This window comes from Oryzias latipes, chromosome 8, assembly GCF_002234675.1.
Source record: "Oryzias latipes chromosome 8, ASM223467v1".
NCBI lineage: Eukaryota > Metazoa > Chordata > Actinopteri > Beloniformes > Adrianichthyidae > Oryzias > Oryzias latipes.
Genome location: NC_019866.2, coordinates 10,286,043 through 10,310,789, shown reverse-complemented (window position 1 = coordinate 10,310,789; position 24,747 = coordinate 10,286,043). Strand labels below are relative to the sequence as shown.

At 37.7% G+C, this 24,747-nt stretch overlaps 2 protein-coding genes across 2 annotated transcripts; both read right to left on the bottom strand.

Annotated features, from left to right (window-relative positions):
• Positions 1-606: 606 nt before the first annotated feature.
• On the bottom strand, positions 607-6,383 carry LOC101172580 (transmembrane protein 235). Its single transcript, XM_011478146.3, has 4 exons — positions 5,471-6,383; positions 4,596-4,673; positions 4,061-4,198; positions 607-1,472 (listed from the first exon to the last, which is right to left on the bottom strand). The coding sequence occupies exons 1-4, from the start codon at positions 5,640-5,642 to the stop codon at positions 1,228-1,230; spliced, it is 633 nt and encodes a 210-aa protein (XP_011476448.1). The 5' UTR covers positions 5,643-6,383; the 3' UTR covers positions 607-1,227.
• Positions 6,384-15,119: 8,736 nt separating this feature from the next.
• Positions 15,120-22,799, bottom strand: LOC101170272 (fascin-2-like). Its single transcript, XM_004071407.4, has 5 exons — positions 21,732-22,799; positions 19,354-19,510; positions 17,507-17,628; positions 17,199-17,366; positions 15,120-17,089 (listed from the first exon to the last, which is right to left on the bottom strand). Exons 1-5 carry the CDS (start codon positions 22,552-22,554, stop codon positions 16,884-16,886), a joined length of 1,476 nt encoding a protein of 491 aa, XP_004071455.1. The 5' UTR covers positions 22,555-22,799; the 3' UTR covers positions 15,120-16,883.
• Positions 22,800-24,747: the final 1,948 nt, after the last annotated feature.

The following is a 24,747-nucleotide window of genomic DNA, read 5'->3' as shown; positions in this document are numbered from 1 at the left end:
AAACCAAGAATTGGCTGTGCTGACGCTTCCGATTATGTTGTTATCTCAGAGTTTAATTAGATTACAAAGGCAGAGCCGCATCTCCTTTTCTCCTCATTTCTTCACCCCCTTCAGCGGATCCTCCACAACTGTTCGCCACATCTAACAATCCAAACCAAATATTAAGTTAGAAAAACTCAAGCAATGCTTGTTAAGAGTTGTGGGATGGTAATAGCGCAATCCATCTTTTCTGAAGTGCTTAATGCTGTATATTAAGAGTGTTCTGTTCACTTGCAGTGAGCAGAAAGAGGCTGTTTCATTGCTAGGACACAGGTTATTACACTACTGAGTCATTAAAGAGGGAGGCAGGCAGAACATGCACATGTGCCGTACAACGGAAAACAGCTTCCAGCCTCCCCAAAGGTGCACTCACTCTTATATCCACCCCATTTCCATGACAAACACCTCCACCAGTAGCTTAAGCACAGAACTGTGTGCGAAAGAGGCGTAAACTTACATTTAGACGTTGCTTTTAAAAGTCAAGTGCTTGCAGCCGCCTTCTCTCCGGCATCTACAAAATGCAACAGTTTCTCATAATCAGAGAAGTGCAGTACTTATTTATTTATTTCCTCTCTTTTTTTTTTTTTGTTTGGTCTTAGGCACACCAAGCAGCAATTTAGCAGCTGGGCTGTTAGGAATTATTAGAACCTATACCCCCTCTTACTGTGTGCCATGCGGTGGTTTGCTCCACAGAGCTCTCAATGAAACACACCGCAGCACTAATGCAAGCCACATTTAGAAAATGCACAGCACTGGAGAGGGGGGGATGCTAGCATCCTTTGTGAGGCGTGAGAGTCCCAACACATGAAAAAGAAAATATTGACACCACAACAAGGCTGGAAACATACAGTGTTAATACAATCAGCGCTGGGGAAAAAATGCACGGCTATAATTACCCTGTGAATCGTCGGCTTCGTTTCATGTGACATTATAGTAAAAAATGGACAATGGAGACAAAACAGCACAAGATGAAAGGCAGCGGTCTATAATCTGCCAGCAACCACAATGAAGAAAAAGATGTTAAACAAGATAATTTAATCAGCTTCTTTGTCTCAGTTTGTGTTTACCTACAGGCATCTTTTATTACATTATGTGGGATTAACCTCTTGTTGGTCTATTACCGTTAATAACACTTTATGAACAATAATAAATATGTAACAGCCACAAAAAGAAGGTTTGTGTGTTTTGTTATAACATGGCGATGGCTACTCCCGAGTCATAGTGCCCCTTCATTTGAATTATTCTAGCAGCCAGCATGAGCAGAAGGCCGGCTGCCACCTCCAGGCTGTAGGAGAGCCACGCCGTGGCCAGTGACCAACCAAACGACACCTGCACGAAGGTGAGGTTTTCAGGGGGCACAATCCGCTGGAACTCCTCCATGGCGAGATTGGAGTATTTGATGTACGTGCTGACCCCTGACAGGGTGGAAACACCTGTTGACACACAGACGAGGAGATTTCAAAGGTTCAAAATATGCAACTGTGGAGCGGAGATGTTTGAGCGGCAGGACCTTGAGCTGTAGTCCTTATTAAAAAGCGACGCAGAAAACTTTTAGAAATGACAACAGTGCAAAGAGGTCACTGAGCTCAAAGGTGCAGATCATCCAACTAATAATCTAAATATGAACGGTTTCTGTGTTCGAAACTTATTTGAGAGGATGCACTCACATTTTGCACAGTTTTAATGTATTTTTTTTAGAAATAATTCGACATCATTTTATTTAAATAGATCAAATTATCTTTTTAAAGTTTGGAGTTAAATTGGTCACTTCTGAGAGTATCTGAAAGGTTTGAAATCCAGCCTAGGAATTACAACTGTGAATGTTCCTTTTTTTTGTCACAAAACAAGAAAAAATAAATGACCATTTCCCGAATGCAATCCAACAAACTTGTTGTTTAAACCTAAAAAAGATCCTGCTGTGGAGATATGTTTCAAATGAGGCTTCAAACACTTATGTGAAGTGACAGTGAAAACACTGATTACTGGACATTGTTTCTCTGCTCTGCATTGCCTTGTTCTTTCCTCCCTTGCATGCGTATTATCCCAGCAAAGTGCCCACAAATTGAATTTAGTCATTTACATAACAGTGGGAACTTTGAATGCATTTAATTTCATTTGTTTTTTTCTTCTTCTTTCCTTTATATTAAGCGTCTAGCATCTCCATTAAATCTGAGGTGAGCCAAGAGCAACATCACCAGCTATTGACATCAAAATGCCTGAAAGACATAACCTGAATCATTAAGTCTAGTGTTCAAACTGACCTTTTTGAGGTACAATGAAAACAAAACCCCTTCACACATCACACACGCACTAAGGCGCAGGACATGATCCTGAAAATCACACCAGCTAAGGTTAAATCCACAGCTATGAGCTTTTTTCTCAACGAACACAATCTGCATCAAGATAGCAACAGAATAATTATCCTCAAATTTTGGGGGATTTGATTTCTATAAAAAAAGAAGAAAAAAGAGAAAGAAAAAATCTGAAGACCAGATCCGTAAATATATTCATTCTAAGCATTAAGATATCGAGCACACTAACATTGCAAAAACAGACATAAATCCAAAATAACTGATGCTAAAATATCAAACTGAGGGAAAAAAAACAGCTCTTAACAACCAATAAATGATGAGAAAAAAAAAACAACCATTGAAATCCATTTTCTCTGTTTACTGTTGTGAATGCAGCAAAGCTCAAACGTTTTTCTTTTCCATCAGGGTTTGGTTGAGAAAACAAATAAAAATTAGCTGTCAGCTCTGTAAAACATTTGAGGCTTATTAGGAGAGACGATGTCATATATAATTAGACGCATTTCTGTGCCACACTCGTGCATCTACCTTGAACCATGCTAAAACTAGGATTCAAACTGAGTTCAGACTAAACCAAATTCAAGCTGTGGTCACTGTGAGAGTTCAGCAGCTGAGCCATTCACAAGGGAAAAAAATACAGATACATCTTTTTCTATCTGTAATACAAAAACAGAAGAGTTCTGTTTACCAAAACCCTTTTACTCACAGAGGACGCAGCACCATTAGGATATTTTCTATTATTATTTCCAACTAAATTGGAAATTCACATCATGGTTTACCAAGAATTGAAGGAATTTGTGAAGGACTTTACTTCTGAGTCTAAATAAATATTAGTTGTGATTGATTTTTTACCTGTGACTCAATAGGGATTTATTATTTCCCAAAGAAATTATTTTTTTATTTTTCAGAAACAGAACATGATAACTATATAGGGAACAACAACAGAAAAAGTCAGACTCCTTCAATCAGGAGCAGTTTTGTGCCTCTCTAGTTTGATCAGCAATTAGCCAGCGTACCATCATCAATACTGTCTATTATGTCATTATTCACGCTGCGATTCCTCACTTGAATGGAGTCAAGATTACTGGTCAGCTCAGCAGGCATCGAGTTGTGATGCTGATCCATTTTATGCAGATTTATCTCTAAAAGCAAAATGATATGCCATTATTTAGTAAATGACTGCTGCAAGCACTCTAGGAATCTTTTTGTGTTTGAGAAGAAGATGTGCTAAAGCACATGGGACCTAATGCGTGAGGAGGACACTTTTTTCTAAATGTATGTAATTATTCTAAATATAGCAAATTGTTCATCTGTCCTTTGCAGGAAATTTGATATTGACATGAATTTCTCTAATTTTACTCTTTGGAAAAAAATATTATATCATTTCAATTCTCTACTCCTCAATAGGCTCTGGAGCTTATGCAGAGAAATTTTAAAAATACATTTGCCTACTCTGGCTATAACTTTGAGGAAGAGAAATAATTCTTTCATAGTTGCAATTACAGTTTTCTTATTTATGATCAGGGGAAAATGCTCTATAAAAAGACTGAAATTAGATATAAGCAAAGAGAGGAGATGAAATTGAAATGTTAATGTCTCCTTTCACCTATAAATGCACTCATTTATTATTTAAATTGCACAAGTTCACCCTGGGTTGCAAAGCATGCTTTATGATTTGAGGCTCTGCAACAATAGTAACTAAAGGAACTTACTGCAGGTAAGGAAGTAGCATGCTGATGCGGCCAGCAGCTTGGGACTGCAGGCCAGCGAACTGACCAGTCCAAAGATCCATCCCAGCAGTAACAGCACCAGACTGAGAGGCAACATGATGACCACCACTCTGTGCAAGCCTGCAAACATGCGTATGGTTACAAAAGATGTGATTTCATTAGTGGGGCCTGAAGTGAGCTATGCACAGTACTGCTGAGTGCAATCATTTGGATAAGCAGCTGGGATTTCCAAATTGATTCCTAGTATCTGGGGAGCGACTGGCTCCCATTCCTATTGTCAGTAGAGTATAATCAACTCAGAGACTTGCAAGCCTCTGTGACAGCAAATGATTTATTCCTGTGTCTTTCTTCAACATTGTGAACACAGACTGTTTTTAAAGCCCCATGGACTCCGATCTAATCTACTCAATAGAGGGATTGTCTTATTTAAAAATAAAAAGATAACCAGATAGGAATCAGCATTTAAATATCCAGATTGTCTCCCAAATGTAGAAAGATATATGGTGAGAACACTTACCGATGAGATGCCTCTCTGTCTCTGACAGACTGGACATATTTGCTGTGAAAGGAGTGATAACTGAACTCTTATTTGCTCCTGAAAATGTCAAAAGGAGAAGATTACACGTTACAACACCGGTGGTGAAGCAGGTTCCTCTGCAGTCTTTCTCTTATACTAAGCAATCCTAGTTTTAAAAAAAGGAAGGTATTGTACCCATAAGAAAATGCATAGGAAGCCTCATGTGCAGCACATGGTGCAGTTTATGCAACCTCCTTTTCGAGAGGGAGTTTAGCTTCATGTTGTCTCCTTACTTGACATGTATTGATTGAACTGTAGATGCCACCAGCAACACATTCAAACACACCTCAGGCTGTGCAGAACACTGGCAGAACACATTGCACCTAAGTCCAAATATCCTGAAAATTTTCTTTGCAGCCATGCACAGTTTGTTCCATGCAGCACAGGCTGATGGAGGGGAGAAAAAAAGTTGATGCTACAAGAAACTGATATTTATTATTACATGCAGAAGTTGGATGCAATTTATCTACATTTTGATAACTGAGAATATGGAATTGCTTTTGCTCCAACTGTTTATCAAAATTACAGACATTTGTTATACACCTGGGCTCCCCAGGATGTGATAACTGATATTAAACAGTAAAAAAATAAAAAAACGAAAGCAACACCAGAGAAAATACAAAAAGAGATCTGCTGCTGGCGCGGGTGGAGATTTTCCACAACCACTGAAGTTAATTTGAAAACAATAAATCCATAGAAGTGATTTATTCCCGCGCACAATACTGCGCCTTCCAATTACCCCGAAAACAGCAAAGATTAAATACAACAGTAACATGAAAATATAAATGTCATAGAGGGAAGTTAGACTGACAAACCTTCATTGATTGTCCATAATCCAGAGTGCGAGCTCAGGTCATCAGGACCCGTGCAGTTGGGTTTGTTTACATTGATTATGTACCAGTAATCAGTTCCAATTGCAACAGCCAGAAGGATGAAGCTGAGCATGCCGGTGAGCCCAGCGGAGAGAACCACAGGTCCGTACTTCATTAGTCCGCAGCGCAGGAAAACCTCAAGGATGTGTTTCTTCAGCGCAGCAATCTGTGAAAACGCTCCACGATGCGTAAAAGCTCTCCAGCTGGGCCCTTCCCACTAAAATGTTGCCTCTTCATCATCAAATTCTGCTCTTGAACAAAAGAAAAAGAAGAAAAGCCTAACAGAAAAAATTGATAACAAGTTTGAGTTTAGAAAACACTAAAAATTTATATTTGGAAGGGTAAAAAAATCAAACTTAAAGAAAGGGTGTTTTTTGGGTGTCAGGGAGCAACTGCGCCTCTGTTAGGTTCTTGTGGCGCTCCGAGAGTAATTCACACCATCAAGAGTGAGGGGAGAAAATAATGCGCATCCGGTGCAGAATTTCAAAATTAAACTCCAGTCAGATGCGCAATGTGCTGTAAGGTGTGCGCACGGATATGCATTTAGGCTGTTTTCTTCTGCTTAAGGGAAAAAAGAAATAGATGTTCTCACCTAGGATACAAACGGTGAATGCACTCGGAGAGGCTCCGTGTGGGTGTGACTCCTGACCAAATTCCAGCGCTGAAAGCAGATGTGCAGCATGGAAACAGTTTCTGCTCCTTCACCACTATATAGCATCTGAAGAAACGACCAGTTTCTCATTTGCAACCAGATCCTTCACCCGGTCACGCTTCTACTCCACGCAGGTCTGTCACTAACTCGCGGACACGGTCACATCTGCCAAACGGACCCTCAAGTTGCAAGGGGATAGTGAGTGAAGAAGGCAATTTTCAATTGCTGACAGGAATTCTCAGTTGGATTGAGGTGTGCTGTGCAGGTTGCACGGGATATTTACAGTCCACTCTTCTGCAGCTTTATGGCTTTGTTTGCCTACTAAATCTTTTATGCTATACTATTTTTTTTATTTATTATGCCTTCACACAACAACAACAACATATATATATATGTATATATATATATATATATATATATATATATATATATATATATATATATATATATATATATATATATATATATATATATATATATATATATATATATATATGTATATATATATATATATATATATATATATATATATATATATATATATATATATATATATATATATATATATATATATATATATGTACAGTACAGACCAGAAGTTTGGACACACGCAAAACAGAGTTTTCTATATTTTCATGACTATGAAAATTGTAGAGTCACACTGAAGGCATCAAAACTATGAATTAACACGTGGAAGTATATACATAACAAAAAAGTGTGAAACTACTGAAAATATGTCATATTCTAGTTGCCACCATTTGCTTTGATTACTGATTTGCACACTCTTGGCTTTCTCTTGATGATCTTCTAGAGGTAGTCATCTGAAATGGTCTTCCAACAGTCTTGGAGGAGTTCCCTGAGATTCTTAGCACTTGTTTTGCCTTCACTCTGCGGTCCAGCTCACCCCAAACCATCTCGACTGGGTTTAGGTCCGGTGACTGTGGAGGCCAGCTCATCTGGTGCAGCACCCCATCACTCTCCTTCTTGGTTAAACAGCCCTTACACAGCCTGGAGGTGTGTTTGGGGTCATTGTCCTGTTGAAAAATAAATGATGGTCCAACTAAACGCAAACTGGATGGAATAGCATGCCGCTGCAAGATGCTGTGGTAGCCATGCTGGTTCAGTATGCCTTCAATTTGGAATAAATCCCCAACAGTCTCACCAGCAAAGCACCCCCACACCATCACACCTCCTCCTCCATGCTTCACGGTGGGAACCAGGCATGTAGAGTCCATCCGTTCACCTTTTCTGCGTCGCACAAAGACACGGTGGTTGGAACCAAAAATCTCAAATTTGGACTCATCAGACCAACGCACAGATTTCCACTGGTCTAATGTCCATTCCTTGTGTTCTTTAGCCCAAACAAGTCTTTTCTGCTTGTTGCCTTTCTTTAGCAGTGGTTTCCTAGCAAATATGCTACCATGAAGGCCTGATTCACACAGTTTCCTTTGAACAGTTGTTGTAGAGATGTGTCTGCTGCTAGAACTCTGTGTGCCATTGACCTGCTCTCTAATTTGAGCTGCTGTTAACCTGCCATTTATTAAACCTGACAGGGCACACCTGTGAAGTAAGGACCTGGTCTGTACTGTATATTTTACCTTTTGGTGAGAAATGTCAAACTCGTCTTCACATAAACACAGGTGTTTCAGAGTTTTGGGGATGACACATGACATTTTATTGCACAGGTAATTTATTCCTAGACTTTTCACCAGCTAGAACACTTTAAGGGCAGGAGGGTGTCACAGAACTTTGGAAGGGTGACCATTACAAATGAAAGTAGTGATAATACATATTTCAAACAATTTTGTTATTTAAGCACATAATTTGAAGGTCTTAAGAAAATAAAGCATTGCTTTTGTGATTTTTAATAAAGCTTTTATACATAATTCCTTAATCTTTGTCAATTATGATACTAATATTGACTCAAAATGTTTTTTGTTGGGGAGAGAGCTGCCCCCTTCCCCCCAGCTTTGCCCCTGCTTTACTCGAAATTTAACTCTTTTTTTTTTTTTTTTAAGGAAAACCGATTAAGCAAAACTAACTCCTCTACTCTTTGATTAGACAGGTTATGGACCCTTGAAGCACATGCACAATAACTGAAAAGTGGTTTGAACAACAGTCCTGAAATCATTTTACGCAGATATTGTGTTTTCTGGCTCAGGGGCCATCTACAGTAGTCATTTCAATAAGAAAATCATCTTACTGCAGGGAGCAGCTTATGGCTGCAACTGATCTCAGAAAACTGGTGACTATTACAGGTTTTTTACCAAGTGAGGGGGAGGATGTGTTACTCTTGACCTCTGTGGCCACCATCCCTCTCAAGCCTAAGGCCTCCTATTTAAAATTCAACCATTTGTCTGATATGAGTGTTTTCTTGAATCCAAAACAATCCCTGCACAAACATTTTACATAAATAAATCATCTCTAATGATCATAATCCTGTCACAAATTGCATTATACTGTCTGAAGACACCATAATGCAAAGTCTGTGGCTAAATCAATGACTGAATTCTGGATGGGAGATAATAAAGTATCATTTTATCCTCTAACCCCATGGGTTGATATCAGATTTCTCTTCCTAAAAAAATGTCTTTACTCCATGGCAAAAATGTCAGCTATTAACATATCCAAATATCAGATTTAATTGGATTTATTTTTCTTATATGCGTACAGTAGAGTTCTCCGCAATGAGAAATCATGAAATAGCTCATTAAAAAATCAACATTTTCTTCCCTGTCGGTGGGAATGAATAAACTCAGAACATCGTCATAAAAGCTTTTTTTCCTCCTCTGCTGCTTTTTCTTTATGGGCAGAAAAAGCTTCTTCCTGGCAGCTCATTCAGGACAGATTTGTGAAGAGCATTTCTGATTGGACAGACTTCCCTCTGGTCTTCTGCTCTTGGAATGATTTTAGACAAACTCCCATTTATTTGGGTAATTCACTATGAATTAAATATTTGACTATAAAGAATCAATTTACCAAATCTAATATAACAAACCTGTGAGTTTAATAGTGGCACAAAGGATGAAAATTATTCCACTTTGGCAACACCCTTATCAGAGAATAAGCTCTCTTTTATGATAGAAAATTTGATTTGATTTGCATTTTTTTTATTTGAAATGGTTTATTTCAAGCAATCAAACAAGAATAATACACAAAACAATACAATCATCAGTTATACATTCAAATTTAGGATAATTAGACTTGGTAATAAATATTGCTTGAAAGGGAGTGGAAGGAAGCGAACTTATATAATCCCATCCCAGTTCTACCGTAACCATTTACCACATGATTTATCCGGTTCCAAGCTTTTATCAGACAGAATTAACAATCCTGAAGTATCAATAAAGCACATGACAAACATGAATTACTTAAATTATTATGTAAAAAATAACTATTTTAGAAATCAACATTGCAAATGCAGATCAGTTATCTAAAATATATGCAGATCATGTTCCTTATAAAGGTCATGTTTATGATTAAAAAATAATACTATATCAGTAAAATACACATGACACTGTTTCAAAAATCTTCATAGCAAAAATTGATCAAGTATCAAAAGTTAAAATATGTGCGAAATTATGTTACATTAGGAAAAATCATGAATCAATTATTAGAAATCAATCAATTTAACCATCTTCAATAATTGATTAAGGTTTTTTTTATATTAAGGTAATGCTGTGAAATAAAATTAAGAAGGGTCCATATTCTGTCGAATGACCAAGGTTGGTATTCTTTCTTCCGCTGATTAATAGCCGTTCTTCTGGAAACAGAGTTTAAAGTTCTCTCTGCAGACATTAGATTAAGGTCCCATATCCTTCAAAATGGATTTCTTCTGATCTTTATTCTTTGAGAAAACAGTATTTTTAAAAATGGGATTGTGTTTTTCTATTCAGGTTGTGTCTGTGAAGAAAGCATTACCTTTTTACCACTACCTCTTCAGACACTCCAGTTCCCTCCTGATCCCAAGGAAAGTGTGATCTTTGGGTTGTTTTTCTCTGTTAGCCGCATGTGAGGCTGGTGATTTATCAAGAGTCTTCTCTCCTCCTGTAACCTTTTACACACCTTTGTGTCAGAGGTTGGTTGTATACAGATAAAGGATGTGGAGATCTGTGTCTTTAGTTTTGTTTTTCTGGGTTTGACTATTTTACTCACCGTCAAATACAGAAAATTAAAACAAAAATGCTGAAAAATAAATAAAAATAAAATAAAATAAGAGTCGATTTGCACATAACACACTAACGCATTTTTAGCTCTAATGTTTCTTTGCAAAAAAATTAAAAATTTATGAGAAAGCTGCTGGTAAGGACTGCCTCCTCGTTATGTCTGTCAAATGAAAATTCACTTGATTGCTTCTTGAATTGCAACTTTAAGCAGCTTTACTCTGCAGGTGGGAACTTCTGGCTATGTGAAAATGCAAAGATCATTGCTAAATTAAATGAGCAGAACATCGTAATATTTAAGCATTCGGCGACATTTGGCTTTCAGGACATCCTTTAGTAAATATCATTGCATTATAGGAACCATTAGTTTTACAATTTTGCATAAAAGCAACTTTATATTTTGTAAATAAGTTAACTTCTTCCCATTCCCTTTCAAATAAAGCTTAAAATAAACCAGTTTTATTTTTTCATGATAATAGACTGAATGAATTAAATGAACATAATTATGTTTCTGTGATCAAGCCACTTTATCTACTGCATTTAAGTCCATCATGTACTAATGTTCTCTAAATTCCCTTTTATTTTGCTTTTCTGAACTAATTTGTACATTCTACTTTTTTTATTCACAGACAAGTGTTAATTCTCCCTATTGAAAGAGCAGAACTGATTAGAAATCAAAACTGAGTTGTGAACAGTCATTCTCATATTTTAATACTTCATTTCCAACATTAAATAAAAAAAAAAACATGAAACCTCTGCTTGTGATACATAATCTGGTTTTAAGAACCATATTAGACTTTTTAACAGAACCTTGAGCACATGATTTGGTTGGAAAAATTTCCTAATGGATCGTATCAAATAGTGTCAAAAGGTTGAAATTCTCCAACTGGGCAAATAAAAAGCCATCTGTGAAATATCAAGCATATTGCTACACCATCTGCAAAGCGGCACTGCATTGCAGGCAGAGTTTAGTCAAGCAGCCTTAAAAATGTACCTTTAAACAAATAAACAGAACATTTTTTAGTATCATATGTGTATAAGAACTGCTTCCTTTTATTCAAATTGAACATAGACTCCCTGGCCACATTATTAGTTACACTTGTCCAACACAAATTCCTAATCAGCCAATCACATGGCAACAACTCAATGTATTTGGGGGTGTAGACATGGTCAAGACAATCGGATGCAGTTCAAACAGAGTATCAGAATGGGGAAGAAAGTTGATTTAAGTGACTTTGAAAGTGGCATAGTTGTTGGTGCCAGACGGGCTGGTCTGAGGATTTCAGAAACTGCTGATCTACCGGGATTTTCACCCACAACCATCTCTAGGGTTTACAGAGAATGGTCTAAAAGACAGAAAATATCCAGCCAGCAGCAGTTCTGTGGGTGGGAATGCCTGGTTGATGCCAGAGGTCAGAGGAGAATGATCAGACTGGTTTCAGCTGACAGGCAACAGAAACTGAAATAACCACTGGTTCCCACTGAGGTCTGCAGAAGAGCATCTCTGAACGCACAACATTTCCAACCTTGAGGCAGCAGAAGACCACACCAGGTGCTACTCCTAACAGCTAAGAAGAAGAAACTGAGGCCACAATTCACAGGCTCACCAAAACTGGACAATAGAAGATTGGAAAAACGTTGTTTGGTCTGATGAGTTTCCATTTCTGCTGCGGCATTTGGATGGTAGAGTCAAAATCCGGCATCACCAACATGAAAGCATGGATCCATCCTGCCTTGTATCAACTGTTGGTGGTGGTGGCGTCATGGTGTGGGGGATATTTTCTTGGCACACTTTGAGCTCCTTAGTACAAACTGAGCATGGTTATAAGACCACAGCCTACCTGAGTATTGTTGCTGACCATGTCTATCTCTTAATGACCACAGTGTACTATTACTTTCAGCAGGACAATGCTCCATGTCATAAAGGTGATATCATCTCAGAGTAGTTTCTTGAACATGACAATAAGTTCACATGTTCTCCACAGTCACCAGATCTAGACCCAATAGAGCACCTTTGGGATGTGGTGGAACAGGAGATTGGCATCATGGATGTGCAGCTCACAAATTTGGAGCAACTGCGTGACGCTATCCTGTCAATATGGACCAAACTCTCTGAGAAATGTTTGCTGGACCTTGTTGGATCTATAAAGCACTAACACAGTTCTGAAGGCAAAATGGGGTCCAACCTAATACTAGCAAGGTGAAATAAAGTGGCCGTTGAGTGACATTTCCTTTATACTTCACCTCGTTGCAGGGAGGAGGGTTTTCGTATGTTTTTCTTCCTGTCAGCTGTTAGACTTTACAATGCCATTGAACAATAATTATTGTTGTTTTTAATTATTTTAGTGTATTTTTGGTGTTATTCACTATCTACCTGCTGCTTTCATTCTATTCTATTCTATTCTATTCTATTCTATTCTATTCTATTCATAAAAACAAGACATGTACTGTTAAAAAGGCAGAGTCTGTGAGGCTCATACTGCAAACTGATCAGTTTCTACTTTTTACAGATAACAAAAGCTGTCTGTTTGTCTGTAACTACCTGTTATATATTTTTTTTCCTCTTCATTTTTCTGTATCTCAACAAAAGCTGCAAAAATAGAAACTATGTGTTTGCACAACTTGTGATGCTGTCGCACTTTTACACATAAATATACATTCAATGAGCCTTCTTAACACCAAGGAAATACGTTTTTCTATTAGTGTTATTAATGTCTCCACATTTTGCTCCTGGCATCTGCACCTGCTGCTGCTTAATCAGCACATCAGCCAACTTTCCAAAAAAGAGCCCTCGAATCAATTTTTTTTAAAATTGTTTTGTGTGTTTTTTTGATTTGATAATACTGTGTTTCTAAGATAGGGTTAACCGGATGATGCGCAAACTGTGGAGCCCAGTGAAAATATGTGACACCAGCGGGATTCTTTTTGACAGCAGTGCAAAGGAAAAACAGTAGGTGTTATTTGGTTTCTGTCTTATCTTGTTACTCCTTGAATCAATACTCCTGTCTTTGTCCATCACTGAATACCGCTCTTATTTGTCAGAGAAGTGGGTCTGACTATTTTTCTCCCAACATCCCTATTCCCAGCATCATCACTCACATCTTTCATAGTTTGAAGTTTTAGTTGGAATCTCAGTAATTTTTTTCTCAGCGGTTTGTCCATAGAAAGGATTTTTCTGGAACTTATGAGGGGTTGTCACTTCCCTTCTTTTCTGCTTTAAGTTGGTGTGGTAGCTATCTTCAAGCAATTTTTGTTGGCTAAGTGAGCCTTTCCGCTCAGAAGACCTATCTTCTTCTTGGTGGGGGTTCAGGTTAAGCTCGTTTATTTAAAGTGCTTTCTTTATATAATTGTTTCTATTCCTTTTTTGTTTTTGGTGTTCAGAATGATAGACATATTGGTCCATTTCCATGCCAAATAAATAGTCTGCGTCAGTGTGTTGCAGGGTGGTATGACCCAAAAAAAATCATGCCATGTCAAGAAATGTGATCTTGTAGTTCCGACCTAAAAAAGTCAACGCTAAATTGTTGGATTGCTTTCAAATATATGTAAAAAGATTTGTGATTTATTTTTTCAGTGTTTGAATTTTCACTTTAGACAAAATGGCACAAATTTTTCAACCAAAAGAGTAAGCTACAAATAAATCTGTTCACGCATTTTACTGATTTATTTTTTGTCTATAAGAACCGAGTTTGAATGCTCAGTAAGCAGCTGCCACAATTTGGGTAATATTGATGAAGATTTAAAATTATTGTTTCCAAAGTCTGAACCATGACTTATGAAACTCGGATCTTCTTCTTCCTTTTTTGGCTGCTCCCATCAGGGGTCGCCACAGCGAACAAGTCGCATGGTAAACTTAGTAATGTTTGACGCCGGATGCCCTTCCTGACGCAACCTTCTCAAACTGGGCTTGGAACCGGCACAGAGGTAGAGAAGGGAACAGGGAGCAGCCCGGAGTTGAACATGGTTTCACAGACGGAAGGCGCCGCAAACCAGCACGAGCTAAACCGGCTCCCCAATTATGAAACTCGGATAATGACTTTATATATTCAGAGCTTTCATTTAATGCACTGCAGAAAAATGTTGGGTAATAAATCTTTTAATTAAACATTAAGAGCTCAGCGAATTTGACAGTCATTTGTGCGGTTTGTGATTTGTGAACACCAGATTTATAAGCTGTTAGGTGTTAATAGGGAGAGCTTTCAGTGTTACAGTGTGTATATTTATGTGTTTTAGATGACATAAGTGATATTGAAAAAATAATGAATGGTCTTGTTAAAATAAAAGATAGGAAAAAGAGATCTGACAGACTAATTTAGAGGTATAGGCTGTAATCTCTCAAAGTAGCTGCCATATTCTTTTAAAAAGTCAAACATTGCTTTAAATGGACTAAATATTAGTTTTTAATTAATTAATGTTTGCCAAGACAGCGATAGGGGAAGGCAGGCAGACAGTCTCGTCTGTAACAGAAAGAAGTGAGGTGAACACTGCCACCTATTGTTCTGAGGGAATAAAAAACATTGTGGTAGTCTCTACATATAATTGTAATGGAGATGTGAATTGAAACTTTTTTTCTAATGTGCTGCAAGGAGGAAAAGGGTATTTTATAAAAGTTATTTGCCTCTTTCATTTAAACGTTTGTGGTGATCTACTGATTCTCTGGCAGTAAATCACCAGCAAGTCTTGTCTGCCAACAAATTTTAAAGACGAACAAGTAACTAGCTTGTCTATGATAGAATCCCATAGATGTAGTATATGTATATAAATGAGCTTTATGAGATGATTTGTTGTGTATTTATTATTTATTGAACATTTATCATAGAAAGAAGCAAAAATCTTTACAAAAACCAGTAAAGTAGGAATATTGATATTTGCACATTTTCAAGTTTGCCTCCAGAACCAAATTTAGCATATTGTCAAGACCATTTTCAAAAAAAAAAAGAAAAAACTTTCAAAAAACAAAAATAGTGAATTAATTAGTGTCTGAAAAGTAAAAACATTCTAAAAACATGGCAAGACTTTCTCTAGAGCGGATACAGGTTGTGTGTTCAGCCTTTGAGGCCTTGCTGCCAACAATGTGTCTATTAATCCCAGACTGAAAAAAACAACAAAAACATTTTCAAAATTATCCTGAGACTACTGCAATAAGGAATGATTTCCCATCCTCCAGAAAATAACTAACAAAGGTGTGCACACTTGACAGCTTTGGTCATTCTTGTTTTCATACATCAGTATTGGTGCTACTGAAGCCTTGGCTGCTCATACCCCTTGTAATTCAATGAGTGTTGATTGAGTAATCAGTTCAACACATGATGTTAAAGACGATATCAATTAACAGGATTGACCTGATGAAGGCTAACATTAAACAGACAGGTCAACTACAGGGTTCAGTGTGGATTAAGGCCCCAAGCAGGACACCAGAGAAGCACTTTATATTTCACAACAAATGTTTTCTATATGTGCTCCTCTTTGATGCTTGTCCCTGATATGAAAGTTTGATGCTTATATGATGTATTTTCTTCTCTGGAATTCTTTGCAGTTTTTGCAGCTTTTTACAGATAGAAATCACTGGAATAAATTTTTTTTGCCTTAAATAATGATAATATTTTCATTCAATATACTTTAAAAGGAAAGGACAAACAAAATAGATGTATAAAAAATAAGATAATAGTGTCTGGTTCTGGGTGCTTCTTTGAATTTAGTAAAATAAACCAAAAACACTTGCTTTTGGTTTTCAAAACAGTGATTTTATTTTGAGTCAGCATGCTGAACAGGAAGTCTGAGAGTTACTTGACTCTAAATAGCTGTCAGAAAAGATTTTGAGCTTCAGATAATAATGGTTGTGAGCAGACACCTACATTAAAACATGACTACAAATGAGCAGCCAGGATTTTTATGGCATCCCAAGAGTCCACAAAATGTTTTCTACATTTTGTGCTTTTTCTCTAGGGATGTTTTGAAATGTAATTTCCTTAAACTAACTTTATAGGGGGAACCCTGTGGTTTCAGGTAATAAAATGTTTTATTGGTTTGTGAACAATTTTTTGTTTTTCTTCAAAAAGGGGAATTATCAGCAGCAACAAGCCAAACTGAATAAAACTCAGACTTTGGTGACTCATCTTTGTATTTGGCTGCCTTTTCTGGCTGCTCCCAGCCTCTTGCTAGATGACAGCTGAGAAATCAGAGGAATGAATTAGAAGTTTTTTTTTTTTTTTTTTTTAAATCAAGGATAGGTAAATGGATGTTAAAATGGGGTAGTGGTGTTTTTTTTATTGTTAGAACATTGTTCTACCGCCCTTTCATAAATTACAGATTTCCACAACATGCAAATCATTTGATCTTGGCATTGGTTGTCATTTTAAAAACATCTAACATTTACAAATAAAAATACCCACATGACTTCCTAAAGTGTTCACTTTATCCCAATGAAAAAGACAAACAAAAAACAGAAAACATGGGATTAGATTCCTTAAAAAGTTCTGCCCGTTGGCCCTCTTGCACCTACGTTTTAGGCCTTTTTTTTTGAGAACCAAGCGGGACGAGATCAGTACTCCCAGAGTGAAGACACATCAACAGATGCTCCATCACACATGAGCGTGCCGCCCTGGTCTCCACGAAGGTATTTCCCATTGGATCCTTTGATGGCGACACGTCCATGTTCCAAAAACTCAAGGAAAAAATTCTCTGACTTTTCTCCGTCTGAGCACACGAGGCCGTTGCTGGAGACATACCAGAACTTTCCATTCACACCTGTGCAAAGATGGCAATGAGTAGAATTTCAGTTAAATTAACTAATTTCGTAACGTCCTCGTCTGGCATGAAAGTTAAAATGTAATGTTTCATACATGAAAAGACTTACTTTTTATAATGTAGGCGCCGTCATTGAAGATCAATGAGAAGATGTCATAGACGGATCGATTTGCATCCAAGGTGTTTGAGTTCTTGTGGTGACACACAAAGCCATTCTCCCCGCGAAGGATCAGCATAGGGCGGTTAATGAGTTTCATCAGAAATAATTCATCATCTCCTGCAGAGACAGATACATCATTTGCTGTGTCTGCGCCTAGACAAAGGAACACTCCTGTCTGAGCAAGGAATACTATTTTTAAGTCCCTTTTATCAAAGGCTGCATTGAAAGTCTCAGGAGTTGGCCAAAAGCATACTCACCCACTGTCTCACTGATTGCAGAGAGCTGCCCATTCTTTTTTGTGCATACGTACTTTCCATTGCTTGCTTTGAGTGCCACCCTTTGTCCTCTCCACTCAATGTCAAACATAGTGTTGATCTCTCTGGAAACAAGACATGAAACAACAGAAAAGGGGTTTAATTTAGGAGGAAAATGTAAGTAATGAACAAACAAAATGGGATGACTGAATAAAAAGTCAAAGACACACAAAAAACATTCGTGTGGTTGAGCTGCCTCATGCCTCTTGGAGTGTGTTGCTTCCAATGCTAATTTGGGTTTTGTTTAGGTTTGTAACCAATAAGGAGCAGTAAGAAATGTAACGAAAATATGTCACCTTTTTTGCTTTTTAACGTTTTTTTTTAAATTTTATGCAACAAATAAGAGTGAGAGGAAGTGTTTGAAAACATCTAGTACATCACTTGACACTCCTGTTGTATTCTGGGCCAAATTGACCCATTTTGAAATGTAAAAACAAAACAAACACTTAAAAGTGTTTTTCTACTTTGAAACTTTGTCTACTTGGCTTTCTTAAAAACAGTTTAGTTACTGTATTTGTGGTTAAAATAGAAACAGACACTAATGCTGTTCCTCAGAAGCGAGCATAACAGGAGGGTTAGGTCAAAAAAGGTACAACACTTTCCATAAATGGTTGACACATACGGTAAATGATTAGAATCAAACCTAAAGCTGCAGGTCAGCAGTAAAAAGATTAAAGTCAAAGATATGCTGGTTAAGGCTACTCACTATTACACACCTAAATGAGATTTCCTTGTTAAAGCTTTAGAAAATCAACAGTTTTGAAGTTTATACATAATCGCCATCAATCTGTTTTAAGTATTTTCTGGGATATATTTCTGTATAACAACCTTTGAAACTTCCTAATAGGTCAATTGATCATTCTAAATCTCACAAGAACAACAAAAATAAAACTACTAGCATAGGTGGGTAGAAACAAGTACTGCATATTTTATCACTGAAATCTACTCTTATAATAATAATCCCAAGAGTAGTTTTACTGGACAACACATTTTCCGTTACTTCAGCATAGTTCAAAATACCGTGCTGTCACTCAGTTATTGAGCTATGTTAGTATTTTTCAGTCTGCCTCATTCTGTAAATCAGATATGTTCAAATCGTGACTCATCACTTTAGCACTTCCACCACCGACAACCTGCTTACTCTCACTTGAGTAATTAGTTGGATGAATACTTTTTTTTACATTTTACTTTTATTAACTCGTCTTACTTCAGCCAAAGCCCGTCCTTGACGTATCAAAGACATTTTTTGGCAGGAAGAATAGCTATTGCTTTAACAAGAAGTCACGGCATTCACATCACATCAGATTCCTGTGAAAAACTGTGTGAACAGAAACGTAATTTACTTACAGTACAAATTTGCAATTTTTAATGATGTTTGAATTACACATAAGGTTCAAAATGACCAATCCCTGAAAGACTGGTTGCCACAGATGAAGTAGTTTATAATGATGGAAGGCAAATGTGAAGTCGTTGTAGGGATTAAAATTTTAATGAAGTTCTTTTTTCTAAATAGAACCTTTTTTTACATAAATAATCAAATTTCAGAACTTGAATACTGCAAGAATTGTGTTATAATTGCAACTATTACAATACAATTGTAAATACAATGTTTTTGTCTTACTTTAAAGGTGAAATAAACTACCGTACTAACAAAATAAAATAAAAAAATATTTTTTTTTTTCAGATTAGCACTTTGTGCATGTATAAAAATAAAGGTTGCATGTCACACACAGGTGAACAGTGGGACAACAACATAGAAGAAAGCTCTGCTTTTGCAAAACGCCACTCACACTTCTTTAGCAGTGGACTGGATCTCTCCATGGGTCACTAAAGTCCAGTAGGATCCTCCATTGGTCCTAAACAAAGCTTTCTTGCTCTCCTTGTCTATTTCCATCTGGAAGGTTTCCATGTCTGTCTCCACATCTTGGTTTGCTGAAATACTCACTCCTGTTGATGAGAAACATTTAGATACAACTGAGATTAATTTCGGTATGAAGGCAGAAAAGTGGGCTACATTTCACAGCATTTAACTCTTTATATTTGTTTCCTTTTAATTTTTGACTTAGTACTGATACCTTAAAGCTCAGTAACATACAGTATAAGCAAATAATATAGAAAGCTTTTGTTTCGAATACTGGAATGTTTCAACTATTTCTGTTTCATGTCAAGTTCTGAGCCCATTACATCACATACTCATTGAAATCTAGCACTGATGTGCCACAACATTTCAAATAAATCCATTTTTGTAAATGAATTTAAGTTGCATGTTTTCATAAAAAAGATTTGAAGAAGTGCATTGATGTTTGAGAACTAATCAAATGTTAGTTTGTGTTTGTTTACCAATTTCTTGAACATTTGCTTTTGCGAGTTTCAAGTGAACAAACTAATGACATCATCAGACTCAGATTGCAAAATGTAACCAAATGAATGGCGTCACTGTTTTGCCAGTGTTTTGTTTGTCTCTTTGAACTCAACAAAGAATTGGGCCGACTTCTTTAGAGGCCTAAAAAACAAATCCCACCATGACTCTGCATTCATCTTCAGAGATAAAGAACTAATGTGAAAAGCAGTTGGTCGCCCTTCATACAGATGTTTGAATCCTAAATCACTACCTGACAACAGAAGAGACCTGCTTCTACTAAATGGAGTGACTTGTGTAACATGCAAAATCAGATTTGACTTATCATTCAAGTGACCAGCCCATAGACCCTGCATCATCAAGATAAATTGAACTAATAATTCCTGGTTTGATTGCTGAAAAGCAATCAAACCAGGAATTATAAATTCAATTTGTCTTTGCAGTTTTTGTCCTTTTAGATGCAAATGTTTACCATGTAACTTTCAGTTTCTAAACCTACATGTACAGCATTAACTTTGATATGGGTGAGATTTGTCAGGTGGTGGTGAAATCACAGACACGTAGCCTGTAACTGAACCGTGTTCGCCGTAGCTCAAATTAGGTGCCACGGAAATATCCCTCAACCTTTCTCTTAATCCCGTTACAACCCTAATCCCCCTCAGTCAACCCTCCACCCTTCCTGCTCGGTCGCATACTTTAATTCCCTGAGTGGTGAAATGCAAATCTGCACTGCAGGGCCTACTAAGAAGCTTTTAGTACCTTGTTCCTTAAAAAAAAAAAACATGTCGCTGCCACCAGCACCCGAAAATTAAGGTTTTTGTGTCCCCTCTGTGAAGTTCCAGTGTGCACAAATATTCCCTTTTTAATTTAAAATGTACTTTTCTTTTCTTCCTTTTCTTATGCATAAACATAAGAAAAGCCTGTAGACAAAAGTTCATTGTTAGGATCTCTTGAAATGCATTTATTGCTGAACTGGCATGATTGTTGTGGTCCAAGCCCTCAGAATTTGAGCGAGAGCCATACTGTGTATTTAATTGAATCCTGAAGGCTTCAAGGCTTTTCAGGTTTCAAAACAGGAACAGGAAGGAAAATTGCTCCTCAGTCTTCTTCACAGTGCTCATTTAAGCATTACAAACCACACAGGTTGAAACAAGACCATGTAACTAAAATTATTGACTGAAGTTGCTGGTGCTTTCAGTTCTAATATTTGATAATTTTCCTGATCAATAGCAGTAAAGAATAAGTGACACCCCAGTGGCTTCGAGTCATTTGCACACAACTTAATCTTCAATGGATTCACAGTGAAAATGACAAAGCCCATTATCACAACGACCTCCACAATCTGGCTGTCGAGCTGTCTGAATCCAAGGAAGATGGTAAAATCTGGTTCTGAAGTTGATAAATTGAATGTATTTGTTCTTTCCAAGACATTTTAAAATCGCAAACTCCAAAGAAACGCCCCCCGCCTTTGGATAATCTTCACAGGTCAATGCTCCTGAATTTAAAACGGCCAAATTGGTTGGTAGCCATCCAGATCAAGTTTTAAAGTTTGTATTAAATTTGATGAAAGCGAAATTTAAAAAAAAGTCAGGACTCAGAAAACCAATCTAATGTAGATAGCATTTGTGCTTCAACTTTTTATGCAGCAACTAAAATCTTTTTTTTCTAATGTAATTTTGAAAATCTTAAAAATATTTCTCCAAAAGTGTTGAATCCCTCCCCTTGTGCCACCTAAAGTAAACTGCACTGTAAAAATGAAAATAAACTTAAATTTCTTGAAAACAGCTTTTTAAAAACTGTACCAATTACCTTGTTTGACTGACACAAATCTTTTATTGGCAGCTTGAAATACTACTTGTGGATGACTTTCTTCAAGATCAAACAGCTCATCTTTTCCGGGTTTGGAGCATCTGCCGGAGCGCAGCGTTCCTGTGGGGCCCAAAGGGGCCAGATATTTCCCATCGCAGTCCTTGAAGGCTAGCTTGCCTGACTTCAGCTCCAGTGTGAAGCAGGTTGTATTGCTGTTTTCCTTCACTAGTTTGCCGTCGTTGCTCAGAAAACGGCTGTCACAAGTCTTCAGGCTGTACTTGCCGTCCAGGTATACCAAGGTGACTAGGGAGTCGACCCCCCAGGGAATGTTGCTGTCCACTGAGATTTCTCCATCCGAGGCAGACAGATGGGCATAGCGCTTACGTGCCACACTTAGCAGGCTAGCCTGGGGGTGCAAAGCCAAATGAACAGCCCACAGCTCTTGCTCTCCAATGACTTGGGCGAAGCAGGACAGGTAGTCCGCGGAGCCTCCAAAGTAGCGCAGGTATGGCTCTGATTGCAGTGCCCAGCGACCATCAGATTGGGGCACAATAAGGAAACGGCATTCAGGATCAGGCTTCTCTGCCCCACACGTGATCTTTCCATCCTTGTCAGCAGCCAAATAGCGTCCCAGGTGGCTGCGAAGAAAGACCACTTGACCGTCTTGCTCATCCTGCTCCAAGGTCCAGATTTGTTTCTTCTTCATGCTGGTGCCTGAAGCATTTACCTTAAAGCCAAAGGCCTCAGCTGTCAGGTAGCGGTTCTCATAGTTGATCAGACCAAACTGTAGCTTTAGAGCCTGGTTAATACCGTTTGTGGGCATGCTTGAACAGGCCGCACGTTAACGCTGCAAATGGAAACGTTCAGGACCAGCAATGCAAAGGACAGTGAGGAAAAACAGACATGCAATTAAAAAGATAATCAACCAAAGGCTCAGCAGCTCCCGTCTTCTGTCTCCCAGTCTGTCAAGTGTCTCCACCTGCGCTTCCTTCTCCTTCTGTCACTTTCTTTCCTTTCTCAGAGGGCACGCACAGGTACTAGCGCTCAGTTCCTCAGTGATTTAGGATTAAAATCAGCAGGACACAGCACCTCAATCCAACAAGCCGCTGACGTCACATAGAAGCGCACCACCCGCAAACCTCCCCTCCTCCCTCTGCTTGCCCAGACTTCTTTATTTCATTCAAATCTTTTTTTTTGCCATCTTTTCTGCTCTTCATGTGATTTTCAAGACTCCTGTTTTACTGGAGCGGACACACTCATGTGCAAACGAGTCACACAAGTTATCACCCATACTTGGATCTTCATACTAGTGACTGCACTATCCAGCTCAAGGATTATCCTGGCTTTGATCTGCTGGCACACCACAGTAATTGGAAAAAGTCCAGAGAGTAAAGCTGTCTTGTTTGCACCACACCGATCCTTCGTTTAAACAGTCCTAAAAAGTTATTTTAGGAGACCGGTTTGCTCTGTTTCAGCACACAGTTTGACAAAACATAATGAAAAAATCTGTTTGATTTGAGATTTGATTTAAAAACAGAAAAAGTGCTCAGCAAAGCACTTCTTTCTCATTTCATTGGACAAGAATTAATGCATGTTGCTGACTGATTTAGAGGTTTTTTAATAAAAGTCTTTATGCCAGCATGGCTTTGAGTTGATGGATGGGGCTTGCTAGCAGAAGCATTTATTGTGCTTTGGGCACCAAGAAGAAATTTACATCAGAAAAGTCTGCGAGCCTGTCTGAGAAGAATTTGAATGGCAGATTTGAATGTTCCCAGATTTGCCTTTTCTGTACTTTCACTGTTTTTCAATCCAAACCTCAATGTTTCCAATCGTCTTCAGACTCTGATGTCTTTCTCAGTTATTTAATAAGGATGTGCCTCCATGTCCCACCATAACCTTTGCCACAGTACACGCTAAGATCAACCGTTCTAAGAGCATTACCACCCTATTCCACTGTTTCTCAATGTTGGAGATTTTAAAACCAGGAAGAAGTGATCAAAAGTGGAGCACAGTTCAAAGAGGCATTAGTTCTTCTTCTTAATCTTTTATCTTAATCAGCAACTTTTAAAGAAGTCTTTGGCCACTCTCTTCTATTACCCTTGACAGTTAGGAGTGATTAGCATGGTTATCCCAGACCACCACTGGGGGTTAAGGCTAATGTTAATCTAAGGGCAAAGGTTAGTAGACTGAGAGGAAGCTGTTTATGGAACACATATATTCTGAAGGACAACATTTGTTGTTGAGGAGGCTTTTGTAACTTTCTGTTTCTTATTCTACCATCTAAAAGAGACAGAACAACTTGAACTTGACTTGTGTGAAGTACTCTTCAACTTTGACATGTTTGATCTGAATCCTGTTTAAAACTCTTTTTTGACTAAAGGGTTTCAGTTGAGGCATTTTTGAATATGCACAAAATACTCCAACTAGTTTTCCAGTTCAAGGTAGTAAAGTTCAATTATTAGCTCAAAATGGCAAAAAAGTTAAGAACTGCTGAAGGTTATAAAAAGATAAGACTACCCAAAACATTAATCCCATTTTAGGAACCATAAAATGGATAAACGTTTTATAGCAGAACAGAAGTTCATTCGTTCTTAAAACCTGCATCGTTCTGGTCATTCCCACACAATCTCCAACTTTTTAGTTTTTTTTGTATCTTCCAATTATAGCAAGATAATAACCCAAAGCATAAATTTAAGTTGCTTCAATACTTGAAAAAGGTATATAAAGTAAATACAAATCGATTTATTTTTGCTACTCCGTACTGGACAGCTGCTAACTATTGTTGTGCAGCAAAAGATAATATGTGCTTCAAGCATAATAAACTGAGCTCTCAGAAAACATCTGACTTTCCACAAAGTTTTGCTTATTTGAAATCTTTGCATTTTCGAGGAAGCATGCAATAAGTAAACTTAACTAATCTAAATTGAATAATTTAGACAGAGAGCTACCATGGAGCCTCAAGTTGAAGACCCGTGGTTTATATATTCTACAGATGTCTTTTTGTAACTCCAGTTGT

Bases quoted from the DNA above. Each gene is read 5' to 3' on its own strand.
- LOC101172580 (XM_011478146.3), bottom strand. From the start codon at position 5,642: ATGAAGTACGGACCTGTGGTTCTCTCCGCTGGGCTCACCGGCATGCTC. The intron at 4,674-5,470 runs GTTTGTCAGTCT...TGACATTTTCAG, and splicing joins ATTATGGACAATCAATGAAG to GAGCAAATAAGAGTTCAGTT. The intron at 4,199-4,595 runs GTAAGTGTTCTC...GCATGTTTGCAG, and splicing joins GACAGAGAGGCATCTCATCG to GCTTGCACAGAGTGGTGGTC.
- LOC101170272 (XM_004071407.4), bottom strand. From the start codon at position 22,554: ATGCCCACAAACGGTATTAACCAGGCTCTAAAGCTACAGTTTGGTCTG. The intron at 17,367-17,506 runs GTGAGTATGCTT...CTGTCTCTGCAG, and splicing joins TGCAATCAGTGAGACAGTGG to GAGATGATGAATTATTTCTG. The intron at 17,090-17,198 runs GTAAGTCTTTTC...ATCTTTGCACAG, and splicing joins CGGCGCCTACATTATAAAAA to GTGTGAATGGAAAGTTCTGG.